This window comes from Squalius cephalus (assembly GCF_949319135.1).
Source record: "Squalius cephalus genome assembly, chromosome: 6".
In the NCBI taxonomy this organism is placed as follows: Eukaryota; Metazoa; Chordata; class Actinopteri; order Cypriniformes; family Leuciscidae; genus Squalius; species Squalius cephalus.
The window spans coordinates 48,873,762-48,894,094 of record NC_137127.1 but is presented as its reverse complement, the minus strand read 5'-3'; the positions used below and the strand labels follow the sequence as shown (position 1 = coordinate 48,894,094).

The window sequence follows — 20,333 nt, the reverse complement described above, 5'->3', positions numbered from 1 at the left end:
TGGTTTATTGCTTTGTTTGAAAGATTATGACCTATTTTCGGATGGTAGCATAATGAGAATAAAGTCGTAATATTTTTTGGGAATAAAATCAAAATTCTAAGATGAAAGTCATAAAGGCTAAAGCCGCTCTGAACCGATACAGAGTTAAATCAGTGAATCTGAGGCCAGATCTTCCTTTCTGATCACACCTGTGTTTCAGCGTTTCGTTCTAAAATAGCCATAATAGGAAAATTCAACCTTCTCCCAACCATAACCGCACATGAATGATGCATAAAACATCTAAATGTTCTTTTAGGCAAACTGATGACAATGAATTCTGATAACACTAAACAGATTTACCTGCCGATATTTTAATTGAAAATATGTCACAGTATAAAACCCTGTGAATAAATCGAATGATTTCACTCAATTAGTCTATTAGGTTTTAATGAGAAGTGAAGATGTCTGAAATGTACATCTAATTCATGGAATTATTAAATAATAACCCCATGCATTACATTAAGTATTCAATTTAAAAATAATAATACCAATTGTAAAAACCTGTCCACCAGTCCATATTCATTCTTTATATTCCTTGATGGAGGATTAGTTTTCACAGACTGTACCAGGAGTAACACTCAGCACGCATATGCACATACTGCACAAAATACTCATATACATTTATTAAACACATAAATGTTACACAAAAATGGCAACAACAACAAAACAGTATGAATTTAAAAACTCTGCATTCTGTGAATTTAACGCTCTTATAGGCGAGAGTACTAACTTGTTTTTTCTGGGGTGTCTGTCTGTATCTGGCGGAAGGGTGAAGCACGAGCTGAGACGGTCACTGGGGTTTGGTGTTATAGTGTCAAAGAGAGACGACAGGTCGGGAGTGGGAAGACCAATTCTTTTTGAGGAAGGGTTAGTGATTTTAGGGAGCTTGTTTCTATTGGGAGAGAGAGCTGACGGGCTCAGTGATACTACGGTACAAGAGAAGCAGGAGTGAGTCCTGAGTTTCCATATGACAAACAGTCTCTGTTAGCAGCGCCTATGGATGTCTGTGATGGGATGATCAAAACTCAATTTATTATCCGAAATAATGCCAAGGTACCTGAACCACAGGGCCGTGAGGAGTGGAGAGTCCAGGATGGGTTCCTTTGTTTCCGTGACGTTGAGGAGGAGAAGACCGTCCGTCCAGCACTGGGTGAAATGGGCAGATGTGGTGATATGCTGAAACTGACTCTGTGCCGGCGAGGAGGGCGAGTGTGTCATCTGAGTGTCTGAAGTATTGTGCTGAGGGTTTGGGTGTGTAGAGGACGGGACTGAGGTCTGTCACTGAGGACATCAGAGATCCAGCGGATGAAGAGACGTGGACATGCTGGAGTTTGGTTATCATGGTGTGGCGTTCGAGGCGAAGCTGAAATCTCATAGCAATGTTGATATTCAGATGAAGTAACATAAGAAGTGTATATTGTATATGTATAAGTACATATATTGATGAAATGTGTTGAGATGAGATTTAGCATCTATAATCAAGAGAAGATTAAGGTGGGGATTTGCACCTTTCTTACAATATATTCAAGTTTGGTTAGGTGAGTTGAACAAGGACAGAGATCATCAAGAACACACAGCAGTTATGGGGCGGTAGTTTGAGTTTCAGAAGTAATGCTGAGGATCTTTACTCTTGGCCAGCAGGAGTGACTTCAGACAAGCACAGCTTTGTTCATTCATTCAACTCGGTCTCTTTCCCAGCTCATGTTCAGCTCGATGGGCCTCGTGCCTCCAACACCAGCAGAATGAGTTTCTGTGTGAATCATGCATGCCTCCGTTCGGATGTAAACTGTTTCATTGTTTCAACAACAGTTTTTATACTCAAATTAAATTTGCTTGCATTTGATGAATGAAGCTTGTATGTATATACTAATTCATGCATTTGTGCTTCATTTGCATTTAACTTTTTTTTTTTTTGGAGCAATATCAATGATCAATAAAGCACTTCTCTCTAGTCATCATCTATTTGTAAATAATGTGTGATGTTCAAGAAAAGTGAAGTTGCTTTAAAAAAAATCAGTATTGTAAAAAATCAAAGTTTTCATTAGTTATTCTCTATTTGAACTCATTGTACAATGAAAACATATTCTATCTTTTAGAACTCAAAACTTCCTCCACAGTCCAAGATCATTTATTGAAACTAAAAGTCTGTCTGAAAATAAATGTCCGACAGTTGAATGAACCAGGAGATTTACATTTTTCAATAACACAATAACACATATGTATTGTTTAGAAACGTAGTCACGTTGAGCTAATATGCAGGAAAAACTGTCGAACAGGAACTATTATTCTGAAATGGCAGAAGCTCAAGCAATAAGAGTCTAATGTGGTAAATCTTGAGCTGAAGATCCTCTGAGAATCAGTGCAGAACCGCGGCTTCAGTTCAACAACGCAGCAACAGGTGGCAGTGTAACCTGTGACGTCTCCATGTGTGTATTCTGTTACATTCCTCTCTTAAAATGATTAATTATGTTGATTTACTGACACATAGCATCATGGCTAGTATTAACTGTAATTTCATTGTCTTTAGTGTGTTTAGAAAAACTGACTAATCTGTGCAGGATCTGTGCAACACACTCATTTCACATGTGAAGAGAGTGTTTATACAGGCGGGTTAACGACAAAAAACAAAAAAACTAATCTTAATCAGAATTTTTGCCTTGTTCTCCAGTAAAAACAAATAAAAAATCTTAATAATACAATATATTATTAATATCTTGAACTAACAGTTACGCGTTTGTCATTGAAATCATGTCGCATTTTAGATATATTTTTAAGATTGAAGAATGTGGTTTTACAGATATACATTTAATATTCAAATAATAGTTTATTATTGTGGGAGATAATAATCATTCTTATGAGAATGAATGGTCACATCAGTAAGCTGTTCTTGACTGTGTGTTGTAGATTGATCTGTATGCGCAGAGAGACCTGAGAAAGGGGCTCCAGCTGTTCGGGACTGAAGGCAACATCGGTCTGACCAACGCCTGGAGCATCGTCCAAACCGACGTGCGTTCCCTTCATCTCTGCACTACTATTTCTCAGAGCATTGCCAGATATGGTTATGGTGTGATGATAGTGCCTCTGTGTTGTAGTTTCGCTGCTGTGGAGTGACCAATCACACGGACTGGTTTCACGTGTACAACGCCACGCGTGTGCCGGACTCCTGCTGTCTGGAGTACAGCGATAACTGCGGCCTGGAGAACCCCGGCACCTGGTGGACGGCTGTAAGAAACACCACACACTTCCCATGATCAGTGTAACGGCCGGTGTGTGTGAGTAACAGCTGGTGTGTGTGAGTAACGGACGGTGTGTGTGAGTAACGGCCGGTGTGTGTGAGTAACAGCCGGTGTGTGTGAGTAACGGATGGTGTGTGTGAGTAACGGACGGTGTGTGTGAGTAACGGCCGGTGTGTGTGAGTAACGGATGGTGTGTGTGAGTAACGGACGGTGTGTGTGAGTAACGGCCGGTGTGTGTGAGTAACGGCCGGTGTGTGTGAGTAACGGCCGGTGTGTGTGAGTAACGGACGGTGTGTGTGAGTAACGGACGGTGTGTGTGAGTAACGGACGGTGTGTGTGAGTAACGGACGGTGTGTGTGAGTAACGGACGGTGTGTGTGAGTAACGGACGGTGTGTGTGAGTAACGGCCGGTGTGTGTGAGTAACGGACGGTGTGTGTGAGTAACGGACGGTGTGTGTGAGTAACGGACGGTGTGTGTGAGTAACGGCCGGTGTGTGTGAGTAACGGACGGTGTGTGTGAGTAACGGCCGGTGTGTGTGAGTAACGGACGGTGTGTGTGAGTAACGGCCGGTGTGTGTGAGTAACGGCCGATGGTGTGTGAGTAACGGACGGTGTGTGTGAGTAACGGACGGTGTGTGTGAGTAACGGACGGTGTGAGTGAGTAACGGACGGTGTGTGTGAGTAACGGACGGTGTGTGTGAGTAACGGACGGTGTGTGTGAGTAACGGACGGTGTGTGTGAGTAACGGACGGTGTGTGTGAGTAACGGACGGTGTGTGTGAGTAACGGACGGTGTGTGTGAGTAACGGACGGTGTGTGTGAGTAACGGCCGGTGTGTGTGAGTAACGGACGGTGTGTGTGAGTAACGGCCGGTGTGTGTGAGTAACGGCCGGTGTGTGTGAGTAACGGCCGGTGTGTGTGAGTAACGGCCGGTGTGTGTGAGTAACGGACGGTGTGTGTGAGTAACGGACGGTGTGTGTGAGTAACGGCCGGTGTGTGTGAGTAACGGCCGGTGTGTGTGAGTAACGGATGGTGTGTGTGAGTAACGGCCGGTGTGTGTGAGTAACGGACGGTGTGTGTGAGTAACGGATGGTGTGTGTGAGTAACGGACGGTGTGTGTGAGTAACGGATGGTGTGTGTGAGTAACGACCGGTGTGTGTGAGTAACAGCCGGTGTGTGTGAGTAACGGATGGTGTGTGTGAGTAACGGACGGTGTGTGTGAGTAACGACCGGTGTGTGTGAGGGTGTGTGTGAGTAACGGACGGTGTGTGTGAGTAACGGACGGTGTGTGTGAGTAACGGCCGGTGTGTGTGAGTAACAGCCGGTGTGTGTGAGTAACGGACGGTGTGTGTGAGGGTGTGTGTGAGTAACGGACGGTGTGTGTGAGTAACGGCCGGTGTGTGTGAGTAACAGCCGGTGTGTGTGAGTAACGGACGGTGTGTGTGAGGGTGTGTGTGAGTAACGGCCGGTGTGTGTGAGTAACGGCCGGTGTGTGTGAGTAACAGCCGGTGTGTGTGAGTAACGGCTGGTGTGTGTGAGTAACGGACGGTGTGTGTGAGTAACAGCCGGTGTGTGTGTGAGTAACGGCCGGTGTGTGAGTAACGGCCGGTGTGTGTGTGAGTAACGGACGGAGTGTGTGAGTAACGGCCGGTGTGTGTGAGTAACGGATGGTGTGTGTGAGTAACGGACGGTGTGTGTGAGTAACGGACGGTGTGTGTGAGGGTGTGTGTGAGTAACGGCCGGTGTGTGTGAGTAACGGCCGGTGTGTGTGAGTAACAGCTGGTGTGTGTGAGTAACGGACGGTGTGTGTGAGTAACAGCCGGTGTGTGTGTGAGTAACGGCCGGTGTGTGTGAGTAACGGCTGGTGTGTGTGAGTAACGGCCGGTGTGTGTGAGTAACGGCCGGTGTGTGTGAGTAACGGCCGGTGTGTGTGAGTAACGGACGGTGTGTGTGAGTAACGGCTGGTGTGTGTGAGTAACGGACGGTGTGTGTGAGTAACAGCCGGTGTGTGTGTGAGTAACGGCCGGTGTGTGTGAGTAACGGACGGTGTGTGTGAGTAACGGACGGTGTGTGTGAGTAACGGACGGTGTGTGTGAGTAACGGCTGGTGTGTGTGAGTAACGGACGGTGTGTGTGAGTAACAGCCGGTGTGTGTGTGTGAGTAACAGCCGGTGTGTGTGAGTAACGGACAGTGTGTGTGAGTAACGGCCGGTGTGTGTGTGAGTAACGGCTGGTGTGTGTGAGTAACGGACGGTGTGTGTGAGTAACAGCCGGTGTGTGTGAGTAACGGACGGTGTGTGTGAGTAACGGCTGGTGTGTGTGAGTAACGGACGGTGTGTGTGAGTAACAGCCGGTGTGTGTGTGAGTAACGGCCGGTGTGTGTGAGTAACGGACGGTGTGTGTGAGTAACGGACGGTGTGTGTGAGTAACGGACGGTGTGTGTGAGTAACGGACGGTGTGTGTGAGTAACGGCCGGTGTGTGTGAGTAACGGCCGGTGTGTGTGAGTAACGGCCGGTGTGTGTGAGTAACGGCCGGTGTGTGTGAGTAACGGATGGTGTGTGTGTGTGAGTAACGGATGGTGTGTGTGAGTAACGGCCGGTGTGTGTGAGTAACGGATGGTGTGTGTGAGTAACGGACGGTGTGTGTGAGTAACGGACGGTGTGTGTGAGTAACGGCCGGTGTGTGTGAGTAACGGACGGTGTGTGTGAGTAACGGACGGTGTGTGTGAGTAACGGCCGGTGTGTGTGAGTAACGGCCGGTGTGTGTGAGTAACGGATGGTGTGTGTGTGTGTGAGTAACGGACGGTGTGTGTGAGTAATGGCCGGTGTGTGTGAGTAAAGGACGGTGTGTGTGAGTAAAGGACGGTGTGTGTGAGTAAAGGACGGTGTGTGTGAGTAACGGCCGGTGTGTGTGAGTAACGGCCGGTGTGTGTGAGTAACGGCCGGTGTGTGTGAGTAACGGCCGGTGTGTGTGAGTAACGGCCGGTGTGTGTGAGTAACGGCCGGTGTGTGTGAGTAACGGATGGTGTGTGTGAGTAAAGGACGGTGTGTGTGTGAGTAACGGCCGGTGTGTGTGAGTAACGGCCGGTGTGTGTGAGTAACGGCCGGTGTGTATGAGTAACGGACGGTGTGTGTGAGTAACGGACGGTGTGTGTGAGTAACGGCCGGTGTGTGTGAGTAACGGCCGGTGTGTGTGAGTAACGGACGGTGTGTGTGAGTAACGGACGGTGTGTGTGAGTAACGGACGGTGTGTGTGAGTAACGGCCGGTGTGTGTGAGTAACGGATGGTGTGTGTGAGTAACGGATGGTGTGTGTGTGTGAGTAACGGCCGGTGTGTGTGAGTAACGGCCGGTGTGTGTGAGTAACGGCCGGTGTGTGTGAGTAACGGCCGGTGTGTGTGAGTAACGGCCGGTGTGTGTGAGTAACGGCCGGTGTGTGTGAGTAACGGCTGGTGTGTGTGAGTAACGGCCGGTGTGTGTGAGTAACGGCTGGTGTGTGTGAGTAACGGATGGTGTGTGTGAGTAACGGCCGGTGTGTGTGAGCAGGAATTATACAGTTACGGCGAGAACAGCAACAGCTTGACTAACCTTATATTGGCTGTGTTAGCTGTCATGGCAGGTAAAGCTGAACGTGTGTGTGTGTGTGTGTGTGTGTGTGTGTGTGTGAGTGTGTGTGTGTGTGAGAGAGAGAAACGGACGGTGTGTGTGAGTAATGGACGGTGTGTGTGAGTAACGGACGGTGTGTGTGAGTAATGGACGGTGTATGTGAGTAAAGTAATGTGTGTGTGTGTGTGTGTGTGTGTGTGTGTGTGTGTGTGTGTGTGTGTGTGTGTGTGTGTGTGTGTGTGTGTCGACAGCCGTGTTACGAGCGTGTGAAGGGATGGCTGCAGGATAATCTGGTGGCGCTGTGGATCTTCGCTCTCTGCACGGCTCTAACACAGGTACTGAACACACATCACAGTCATCAGGATATGAGAAAGATTATTATTGACATGCGTGTGTGTGTGTGTGTTTCCAGATCCTGGGGCTCGTGTTCTCCATGACCTTGTTCTGCCACGCGGTGAAAGTGGACACGTTCTATGCATAACGACTAAACCATCTCAGCCGTTCTGCTTCGTCTTCACACACATCGGCCTCTATCGCTGTAGCAATCGATCGTAACATTTTGCTAACACACTGATATTTGCAACATGATTTTATAATTCAATTCAACTAAGAAAATGAAGAAAAAAAGTACAAATTGCTCTTTATTGTAAATATTTACTGGACAATTTGTCCATTTGTGAAGAAAACAGCAATGTTAAAACCAGTAACTAATGTCATGATTTTATATTTCTATAATTTCATATTAATACGAATGAAATGAACAACAGCAATTTTTATTTAGTCAGAGTGGGTTCTCAATAAATTTAAAAGGCAATATATTAAGATCACGTTGTTGTATATCTGAGACAGTCTTCACAACAGAAGCTGTAATAAAACAGAAGCAAGGCTTTAGTTGACTGTGAAGTAACACCAGTAATTCAGTTGTTGTGTAGAAGCACATCAGTTCCTCACAGCAGTCTAACAGCGAAACAGAAGCACAGTTTACGCCATTTACTGCAGAACGCACAGCAGGAGTGTGTGATTTATGCAGCACTACGTCATCAAACTGGTCTATTAGACAGTTCTGATAATAAGACATCTAAAATTATTCATGGAGGAGATGAAATACCTGAAATCATCACGTTTACTCATCCCTTTCCTTAAAAACTGTTTAAAGGCTGAAATGTGAGGGTTACTTTTATCAAACTTTTTGTCAGTACTTCATTTGAACACGCAATACATGTTAGTAGATAACATTATGTTGTAACACTATAGTTCATTTAAAATCCGGCCATCACTGTTAATGTCATTATTCATTTCTGCTGTTGTTGCATTTAATAAATACTTAACAACTGATTTTGTAATCCTTGTCAGTAAATTAAATGCTTGTCTGCTAATGTGTGCGTGTGTGTGAGAGAGATAGTGTGTGCGCGTGTGTTTGTGTGAGTGTGTGCGTGAGAGAGTATGTGTGTGTGTGTGTGTATGTGTGTGGGGGGGGGGGCTCGTTATATATATTAAGGATTCGTTAATGATTCTGAATGTTAATATAGTGGTTGGGATCCACTGGGTTACAGGATGAGCTGTCAATCACGGCATCAAAACTGTCTTGACTTATTTTCCCATCATTTTTACAGTCTCAAGCTCTCATGTGTCAGTGTAGATTTGGGAACTGAGCTCATGCTTTGCACCCTTGATGTGCACTTTTGCGAAGTCTGCATTGATGATCAACTCGAAAGCTAATCTGGTGGTTTATGGCACTGAAGCACAGACTCGAGCGTCCATGCCGGAGCCGATCTCACCGAGCAAGAGCAGAAAGAGCAGCGCATGAAGAGTGCATGAGTGTTCACACAGGGTAATGAAACATAACCATACACAATAAACACAACCGAAACACTGTTTACTTTTTTAGGTTATTTCCGTTTCTATTTTTTCTATAAACATTAAAGCGGTTCTACAAAAGACTGGCCGCCACCTACTGGTGTAAAGATGCATCACAGAAAGACACTGAAACAATCCTTTTAGTTTTCAGACGCAGTTTCATCATTCGATTCATTTGAAGATTTCTAATGTGAAAAGAGACTCTCTGTGCATCGTTTGCCATTTTGCGTAATTCAAATGTAATTTTGATAATACAATGACTTTGTGTGCTTGCGCTCTCTTTAAAATAAATCACACTTGCTTCGATAATGTATTATCTTCCGCAACAACATTCTCACATTTTAAGAGTGAATTGTGTCCTAAAGTTTTCGGGCCGCTGTGTGTTTGCAGATGCCGGTGTGTGTTCTGGTCTGGGTATAAGAACCACAGAAACATGTAATAGAAATAAAGATTAGAGGAGTGTAAAGGTCCTGGTCAGTCAAGAGAATGTGACTGAATGAAAATGAAGTCTTAAAGAAATAAAGAAAATAAATGTCGATGTTCAGAATAGGACACAAACTGTTTGTTGCAATTTTTACTGCATATTGTCTGTCAGCAAAGCTGGATCCTTCAGTGCGACGAAGCGGCTTCAGATATCAGCTCTTCAGGATTCAGAGAGTTCGGTAGTTTTCTATTCTGAACTGTGACTGAAATATGTGATTATCAAGGAACTGAACTTATAATCATGTGACCATACATGCACAGCTGTGTGACAGATAAATGTGGATGTGGTCGATTATTATCACCCTTACCATCGACATCAGTTCTTATAGCATTAGCATTATGATTTAACAGTTATTTTATATCTCATCACGGCTGCTTTCTTCTGGCAGAACTGTGGCTCAGCAAACACAGCGTTAGGGTGTCATGATATTCATATTCATAAACCCAAGCCCAATAACTGCTACTGTTATCTTTTTATTTATACACTGCCATTCAAAAGTTTGGGATCTGTACGTTTTCAAATGTTTTTAAAAGAAGTCTCTTATGCTTTATTTGTATATTACAAAACAAACAGTAAAACAGCGAAATATTATTATAGTGTAAATCATCTGTTTCTATGTGAATATATAGTAAAGTGTAATTTATTCCTGTGATCAAAGCTGAATGTTCAGCATCATTACTCCAGTCTTCAGTGTCACATGATCCTTCAGAAATCACTCTAATATGATGATTTGATGATCAAGAAACTTTCTTTTTTTTTTTTTTTTTTTTTTAATAAATGCAGCCTTGGCTGAACAGAAAAGACTTATTTTAAAAACATTAAAAATCTTACCGATCCCAAACTTTTGAACGGCAGTGTACATGCATACACACACACACACACACACACACACACACACACACACACACACACACACACACAGTATATGACTGAATATATGGTAAGTGTGTCTCCACAGGCGCTTTCATGCTGATTTCATACAATATACACCAAATGTCTCTTTCTTCCATTACAGCTTCATTCAAGCTGATCAATAATTCATCCTGATTTCTCTTCCTCTGCAATAAAACACCTTGGTCTCTGTCTTTCCAGAATAATGAATATTGTACGAAGCCAGATCAGCGACTTTGTAAGCATGTATGAGTGGAATTAGGTTGATTATGATACTTTTAATAACATTGTTTCAAGTTATTTGCTGTGAAAATGAACAAGTGGCCACAATCTCATGGGGAAAAAGTGACCAAGTGTAAAAGACACTCAGTGTCATGATATTCAGAGAAATAGACCTATAAGTGCTTTATGTAGTCATTATCATCAATACGAAACACCTGAAAATGAAAACCTCCCTTTGTGTTGCAATATTGAAAGATGAATCAAGAGAGTCACTGGAATAATCAAACATCTGCTTTAATCACATCAATCCTGATTCTGTAAAACCGTCATCAGATGGACTGAGAAAACAAACCTCAAATCACCCAAACACTAATCATATTCAACAGAGAATATATATATACACTAATATCTGGAGTTTCACCAGATTCAAGAGAATATTCAACACTAATATCCGGAGTTTCATCAGATTCAGAGAATATCCAACACTAATATCCGGAGTTTCATCAGATTCAGAGAATATTCAACACTAATATCCGGAGTTTCATCAGATTCAGAGAATATCCAACACTAATATCCGGAGTTTCATCAGATTCAGAGAATATTCAACACTAATATCCGGAGTTTCATCAGATTCAGAGAATATCCAACACTAATATCCGGAGTTTCATCAGATTCAGAGAATATTCAACACTAATATCCGGAGTTTCATCAGATTCAGAGAATATTCAACACTAATATCCGGAGTTTCATCAGATTCAAGAGAATATTCAACACTAATATCCGGAGTTTCATCAGATTCAGAGAATATCCAACACTAATATCCGGAGTTTCATCAGATTCAGAGAATATTCAACACTAATATCCGGAGTTTCATCAGATTCAAGAGAATATTCAACACTAATATCCGGAGTTTCATCAGATTCAGAGAATATCCAACACTAATATCCGGAGTTTCATCAGATTCAGAGAATATTCAACACTAATATCCGGAGTTTCATCAGATTCAGAGAATATTCAACACTAATATCCGGAGTTTCATCAGATTCAGAGAATATTCAACACTAATATCCGGAGTTTCATCAGATTCAGAGAATATCCAACACTAATATCCGGAGTTTCATCAGATTCAGAGAATATCCAACACTAATATCCGGAGTTTCATCAGATTCAAGAGAATATTCAACACTAATATCCGGAGTTTCATCAGATTCAGAGAATATCCAACACTAATATCCGGAGTTTCATCAGATTCAGAGAACATCCAACACTAATATCCGGAGTTTCACCAGATTCAGAGAATATCCAACACTAATATCCGGAGTTTCATCAGATTCAGAGAATATCCAACACTAATATCCGGAGTTTCATCAGATTCAGACAATATTCAACACTAATATCCGGAGTTTCATCAGATTCAGAGAATATCCAACACTAATATCCGGAGTTTCATCAGATTCAGAGAACATCCAACACTAATATCCGGAGTTTCACCAGATTCAGAGAACATCCAACACTAATATCCGGAGTTTCATCAGATTCAGAGAATATCCAACACTAATATCCGGAGTTTCATCAGATTCAGAGAATATTCAACACTAATATCCGGAGTTTCATCAGATTCAGAGAATATCCAACACTAATATCCGGAGTTTCATCAGATTCAGAGAATATTCAACATTAATATCCGGAGTTTCATCAGATTCAGAGAATATTCAACATTAATATCCGGAGTTTCATCAGACTCAGAGAATATCCAACACTAATATCCGGAGTTTCATCAGACTCAGAGAATATTCAACACTAATATCCGGAGTTTCATCAGATTCAGAGAATATCCAACACTAATATCCGGAGTTTCATCAGATTCAGAGAATATTCAACATTAATATCCGGAGTTTCATCAGATTCAGAGAATATTCAACATTAATATCCGGAGTTTCATCAGATTCAGAGAATATCCAACACTAATATCCGGAGTTTCATCAGATTCAGAGAATATTCAACACTAATATCCGGAGTTTCATCAGATTCAGAGAATATTCAACACTAATATCCGGAGTTTCATCAGATTCAGAGAATATCCAACACTAATATCCGGAGTTTCATCAGATTCAGAGAATATTCAACACTAATATCCGGAGTTTCATCAGATTCAGAGAATATCCAACACTAATATCCGGAGTTTCATCAGATTCAGAGAATATCCAACACTAATATCCGGAGTTTCATCAGATTCAGAGAATATCCAACACTAATATCCGGAGTTTCATCAGATTCAGAGAATATTCAACACTAATATCCGGAGTTTCATCAGATTCAGAGAATATCCAACACTAATATCCGGAGTTTCACCAGATTCAGAGAATATTCAACACTAATATCCGGAGTTTCATCAGATTCAGAGAATATCCAACACTAATATCCGGAGTTTCACCAGATTCAGAGAATATTCAACACTAATATCCGGAGTTTCATCAGATTCAGAGAATATTCAACACTAATATCCGGAGTTTCATCAGATTCAGAGAATATTCAACACTAATATCCGGAGTTTCACCAGATTCAGAGAATATTCAACACTAATATCCGGAGTTTCATCAGATTCAGAGAATATCCAACACTAATATCCGGAGTTTCATCAGATTCAGAGAATATCCAACACTAATATCCGGAGTTTCATCAGATTCAGAGAATATTCAACACTAATATCCGGAGTTTCATCAGATTCAGAGAATATCCAACACTAATATCCGGAGTTTCACCAAATTCAGAGAATATTCAACACTAATATCCGGAGTTTCATCAGATTCAGAGAATATCCAACACTAATATCCGGAGTTTCACCAAATTCAGAGAATATTCAACACTAATATCCGGAGTTTCATCAGATTCAGAGAATATCCAACACTAATATCCGGAGTTTCATCAGATTCAGAGAATATCCAACACTAATATCCGGAGTTTCATCAGATTCAGAGAATATTCAACACTAATATCCGGAGTTTCATCAGATTCAGAGAATATCCAACACTAATATCCGGAGTTTCATCAGATTCAGAGAATATTCAACACTAATATCCGGAGTTTCATCAGATTCAGAGAATATTCAAAACTAATATCCGGAGTTTCATCAGATTCAGAGAATATTCAACACTAATATCCGGAGTTTCACCAAATTCAGAGAATATTCAACACTAATATCCGGAGTTTCAACACTAATATCCGGAGTTTCATCAGATTCAGAGAATATCCAACACTATCCGGAGTTTCATCAGATTCAAGAGAATATCCAACACTAATATCCGGAGTTTCATCAGATTCAGAGAATATTCAACACTAATATCCGGAGTTTCATCAGATTCAAGAGAATATCCAACACTAATATCCGGAGTTTCATCAGATTCAGAGAATATCCAACACTAATATCCGGAGTTTCATCAGATTCAGAGAATATTCAACACTAATATCCGGAGTTTCATCAGATTCAGAGAATATTCAACACTAATATCCGGAGTTTCATCAGATTCAGAGAATAGTCAACACTAATATCCGGAGTTTCACCAAATTCAGAGAATATTCAACACTAATATCCGGAGTTTCAACACTAATATCCGGAGTTTCATCAGATTCAGAGAATATCCAACACTATCCGGAGTTTTATCAGATTCAGAGAATATCCAACACTAATATCCGGAGTTTCATCAGATTCAAGAGAATATCCAACACTAATATCCGGAGTTTCATCAGATTCAGAGAATATTCAACACTAATATCCGGAGTTTCATCAGATTCAAGAGAATATCCAACACTAATATCCGGAGTTTTATCAGATTCAGAGAATATCCAACACTAATATCCGGAGTTTCATCAGATTCAAGAGAATATCCAACACTAATATCCAAAGTTTCATCAGATTCAGAGAACATCCAACACTAATATCCGGAGTTTCATCAGATTCAGAGAACATCCAACACTAATATCCAAAGTTTCATCAGATTCAGAGAACATCCAACACTAATATCCGGAGTTTCATCAGATTCAGAGAATATCCAACACTAATATCCAAAGTTTCATCAGATTCAGAGAACATCCAACACTAATATCCAAAGTTTCATCAGATTCAGAGAATATCCAACACTAATATCCGGAGATTCACCAGATTCAGAGAATATCCAACACTAATATCCGGAGTTTCATCAGATTCAGAGAATATTCAACACTAATATCCGGAGTTTCAACACTAATATCCGGAGTTTCATCAGATTCAGAGAATATCCAACACTATCCGGAGTTTCATCAGATTCAAGAGAATATTCAACACTAATATCCGGAGTTTTATCAGATTCAGAGAATATCCAACACTAATATCCGGAGTTTCATCAGATTCAAGAGAATATCCAACACTAATATCCGGAGTTTCATCAGATTCAGAGAATATCCAACACTAATATCCGGAGTTTCATCAGATTCAGAGAATATTCAACACTAATATCCAAAGTTTCATCAGATTCAGAGAATATCCAACACTATCCGGAGTTTCATCAGATTCAAGAGAATATCCAACACTAATATCCGGAGTGTCATCAGATTCAGAGAATATCCAACACTAATATCCGGAGTTTCATCAGATTCAGAGAACATCCAACACTAATATCCGGAGTTTCATCAGATTCAGAGAACATCCAACACTAATATCCAAAGTTTCATCAGATTCAGAGAACATCCAACACTAATATCCGGAGTTTCATCAGATTCAGAGAATATCCAACACTAATATCCGGAGTTTCATCAGATTCAGAGAATATCCAACACTAATATCCGGAGTTTCATCAGATTCAGAGAATATCCAACACTAATATCCGGAGTTTCATCAGATTCAGAGAACATCCAACACTAATATCCGGAGTTTCATCAGATTCAGAGAATATCCAACACTAATATCCGGAGTTTCATCAGATTCAGAGAACATCCAACACTAATATCCGGAGTTTCATCAGATTCAGAGAACATCCAACACTAATATCCGGAGTTTCATCAGATTCAGAGAACATCCAACACTAATATCCGGAGTTTCATCAGATTCAGAGAATATTCAACACTAATATCCAAAGTTTCATCAGATTCAGAGAACATCCAACACTAATATCCAAAGTTTCATCAGATTCAGAGAACATCCAACACTAATATCCAAAGTTTCATCAGATTCAGAGAACATCCAACACTAATATCCAAAGTTTCATCAGATTCAGAGAATATCCAACACTAATATCCAAAGTTTCATCAGATTCAGAGAACATCCAACACTAATATCCGGAGTTTCATCAGATTCAGAGAATATCCAACACTAATATCCGGAGTTTCATCAGATTCAGAGAATATCCAACACTAATATCCGGAGTTTCACCAGATTCAGAGAATATCCAACACTAATATCCGGAGTTTCATCAGATTCAGAGAATATTCAACACTAATATCCGGAGTTTCATCAGATTCAGAGAATATCCAACACTAATATCCGGAGTTTCATCAGATTCAGAGAATATCCAACACTAATATCCGGAGTTTCATCAGATTCAGAGAATATTCAACACTAATATCCGGAGTTTCATCAGATTCAGAGAATATTCAACACTAATATCCGGAGTTTCATCAGATTCAGAGAATATCCAACACTAATATCCGGAGTTTCATCAGATTCAGAGAATATCCAACACTAATATCCGGAGTTTCATCAGATTCAGAGAATATTCAACACTAATATCCGGAGTTTCATCAGATTCAGAGAATATCCAACACTAATATCCGGAGTTTCATCAGATTCAGAGAATATCCAACACTAATATCCGGAGTTTCATCAGATTCAGAGAATATCCAACACTAATATCCGGAGTTTCATCAGATTCAGAGAATATCCAACACTAATATCCGGAGTTTCATCAGATTCAGAGAATATCCAACACTAATATCCGGAGTTTCATCAGATTCAGAGAATATTCAACACTAATATCCGGAGTTTCATCAGATTCAGAGAATATCCAACACTAATATCCGGAGTTTCATCAGATTCAGAGAACATCCAACACTAATATCCGGAGTTTCATCAGATTCAGAGAATATCCAACACTAATATCCGGAGTTTCATCATATTCAGAGAACATTCAACACTAATATCCGGAGTTTCATCAGATTCAGAGAACATTCAACACTAATATCCGGAGTTTCATCAGATTCAGAGAATATCCAACACTAATATCCGGAGTTTCATCAGATTCAGAGAATATCCAACACTAATATCCGGAGTTTCACCAGATTCAGAGAATATTCAACACTAATATCTGGAGTTTCATCAAATTCAAGAGTCTTTGGTACGTGTTTGGTGTTCAGATTTGACAACATGCTAAAGGTCTTGAAGCTGCATATCATACGATTTCATGATGCTGAACACAGAACGCTATCATTATAGTCAAAGGAAATGAACACCTGGAATTTACAGTATTCTATACCATTATCATATTAGTATATTTACTATTTACTGAACCAGTTATAGTGGTGAAGAACTCAGCTGAGATAGTCATGTTTGGATCAACAGAATGAGGACAGTTGGAGTTTTGACTAGAGAAACATAAAACTCTGTTTACTGTAGTAGATCAGTGGTTTCAATCCACCAAACTGGACATTTTGCATGTCTCTATTATATAAAGGGTTAAAAACACTGCTGTATGAGACACCATATAGCCTAATAATATAATATACATACACCACATATGCATGCTCCTGGATCGCTGATTGATTGCTCCTGTCTGCCTCGCTGCCTGCTGTGAGTGTGTTTGCTTCGGTGCTGTAAGCTCCGTCTTAGCCTCGTATTTCCTTGTTTTGAACCATCATTTACTACAATTTCTATACTACTACTAAATACAGCTTACCCAACATCTCAGATTAACCTGACATCGCTAGCTTCCGTCACTACTAGCACAACACGCTAGTAATTCGCTAGCCTGTTAACGCGTCACCCGTGCGCTCAGCTATTTTTTTTTTTTTTTTTTTGCGCACCCGCGCCTTTGAGTTCATAAAAAGCCCAGGTGAGTAAAAATCAGTCAACAAACACGGTGAGTAATGTCTTGTCCTGTTATTGTCACCTGCACTTCATGTCACATGTTAAGCATAGCCTTCTCTGTCGGCAATATAGGATTTATATGTGATAAATGCAAGGAGATAGTTAGGCTGACGGAGAAGATTTCAGAATTAGAGACACGCATCCAAACTTTAATTGAGGATAGTAAGAGTGCTAGAGCTTCAGATGCTTTGGATGCACCTAGCATAGTGAACTCTTTACATGAGTCGGTTCCAGCTGAATTAGTGCCTGAGCAGCCGGGCAAATGGGTGACAGTGAGGGATCGCTCTAGTCGTGGATCAAAAAAACACTCTTCCGTTCCGATTACCATAACAAATCGATTTGCCCCGCTCAGTGAAACACCCACTGAGAGTTCTGTTGATTATGCCCTAGTTATTGGCGATTCTATTACACAGAATATGAAAATAGAGACACCAGCTACCATAGTCACATGTTTACCGGGAGCCAGAGCGCCTGACATCAAAGCAAATTTAAAAGTGCTGGCTAATGCTAATCGTAAATTCTCTAAGATTATTATTCACGTCGGCACTAATGATGTTTGACTCCGCCAGTCGGAGATCACCAAAATTAATGTTAAAGAAGTGTGTGAACTCACAAGTACGATGTCAAGGACTGTAATTTGCTCTGGCCCCCTTCCTGTTCGCAGGAGTGATGAGATAGTTAGTAGATTGTGTTCTCTTAACGGTTGGCTGTCTAAGTGGTGTCCGCTTAATAATATAGAATTCATAGACAATTGGAAAAGTTTTTGGGGCAGACCTGACCTGTTGAAAAGAGATGGTATTCATCCCTCCTGGGATGGTGCTGCTCTTCTCTCTAGTAATATGGCACATAGTCTTAGAGCTCAAACATGACAGTCTGGGGCTCAGGTCAGGAAGCAGACAGACTGGCTTAACCGACCGTCTGCTAGCGGCCTCACGTCACCCAGGTCAGATAAATCCCATCACATAGAGCCTCTTTCACCTAGCTATCATCATATAGAGACTGTGTCTGTTCCCCGAATTTGGAAATCCAAAAAACATCCAAACTCATCTAAGGTTAAAAATGTAATTGATGTTCAACAAATAAAAAAACGATATAATACAGATGAGCAAATGCTAAAGCTTGGGTTGCTGAAAATTAGAGCCCTGCACGGGCCTCAAATCTAGGCCCGAGCCCGGCCCTGGCCCGACCCGTGTCCGACAGCTCATCAGAATTATCAGCCCGAGTCCGACCCGAGGCCGTTTTTCTTTTCTTTTTTTTCACAGCGGCAGCCTGCCCTATTTGCAGCCATTAAAATATGTCCGTTTTTTTAGTTATGTTTCTTTTCTTTTCATTTCTGTATTAAGTTAATTTAGACAAATGTTTGGAGCATTTAAAAAAAAAAAAAAAAAAAGACGACCAAGCAAGCCGAGCCGACAGTGAGTAAAACATGTTTGATCAATTTAGCCTCTCAAATCAACGCTAATACTTTACTTGGCTACAATAAAATCCATAGATATAAAACACTTCAAGCATATCACACAGACAGTTATTTTAATGTTTTTTTTTATTAAACCACAGTGAGTAATTTTTTTTTTTGAAATACTGAGGCAGGCTCAAGCTGCTCGCAAACGAAATGAGCAATAGCCAATCTAAACAAATTAAATTAAATAAATCAAAAACAAACTTGCAGGTTATCTTACCTCAAAAATGCACCACAGAACATGGCCGTTCTTTTTTCCAGTAGTTTCCAACAGTTAAACGAAAATAAAGTCTAATCAAACGAAAAACATCAGTAGTTTCCAACAGTTAAACAAAAATAAAATCCAATCAAACGAAAAGTTAGAACAGTCTCTTACAGAGCATCGTGGAGAAAAAGAATAGCATCCACAGTGGAAGATTTTAACCCAGTCCTCTCTTCTATCACTCTGCGATTTTTCTCTTAATATTCTCCATTATTTGCACATGAGGTGAATCGTTGGTTGCGCTGACGGGAAACCTTCTGTGTGTGTGTGTGTGTGCGTGTGTGAGACTCATGTCAATCATATGTCAGTGTAATTATAAGATTATGAAAGTTATGAGGTTATTAAATGTCTTTCTATGTTTGTTTTTCTATCGTCGACATCAACTTATATTTTTTTAATTAATGTCTAAAAATATAAAAAGAAGGATAACCCAAAAAAGGCCCAAGGCCCGGCCCGTATGTGAACTATGACGTGAAAATTGGCCCGAAGCCCGGCCCTATGGACGTAAAAAAAGTCGGGGCCCGTCGGCCTTGGGCTGAAATGCAGGGCTTTATGCTGAATATTCGATCCCTTACTCCAAAAGCACTTATTGTTAATGATTACAGACTATAATCTAGATGTGCTGTATTTGACAGAAACCTGGCTAAAACCAAACGATTACATTACTTTAAATGAGTCCACCCCGCAAGATTACTGTTATAAACATGAGCCTCGTCTGAAACGCAAAGGGGGAGGTGTTGCTGTAATTTTTAGTAATATTTTCAAAACCACTAAGAAATCAAGTTTTAAATATAATTCTTTTGAGGTGTTTGTACTTAATGTAAAAATATATAGTATAAATGATAAATCATGTTTGAGATTTGTGCTGGCTACGGTATACAGGCCACCAGGGCACCATACAGACTTTATCAAAGAATTTGTGGATTTTCTATCAGAATTAATATTGACTGCAGATAAAGTACTAATTGTTGGTGATTTTAATATACACATAGATAATGAAAAAGATGCATTGGGATTGGCATTTAAAGACATTCTGAACTCTATTGGAGTTAGACAACACGTGTCAGGAGGACCTACTCATTGTCGTAATCATACTCTAGATCTAATATTATCACATGGAATAGATGTTGATGCCGTTGAAATTCTGCAGCAGAGCGATGACATCT

General features: G+C 40.8%; 1 protein-coding gene across 2 annotated transcripts in view; it reads left to right on the top strand.

The window, feature by feature from the left end:
• Positions 1–7,744, top strand: part of tspan4a (tetraspanin 4a) — a 60,230-nt gene extending 52,486 nt beyond the window's left edge. For both annotated transcript variants that reach the window (XM_079875134.1, XM_079875133.1), the window contains 4 exons: positions 2,944–3,045; positions 3,132–3,263; positions 7,130–7,213; positions 7,291–7,744. In XM_079875134.1, the coding sequence (XP_079731260.1) occupies positions 2,944–3,045; positions 3,132–3,263; positions 7,130–7,213; positions 7,291–7,359 (387 nt within the window). In that variant the 3' untranslated portion in view covers positions 7,360–7,744. The remainder of the gene's footprint in view (positions 1–2,943; positions 3,046–3,131; positions 3,264–7,129; positions 7,214–7,290) is intronic.
• The last annotated feature ends 12,589 nt before the right edge of the window (positions 7,745–20,333 follow it).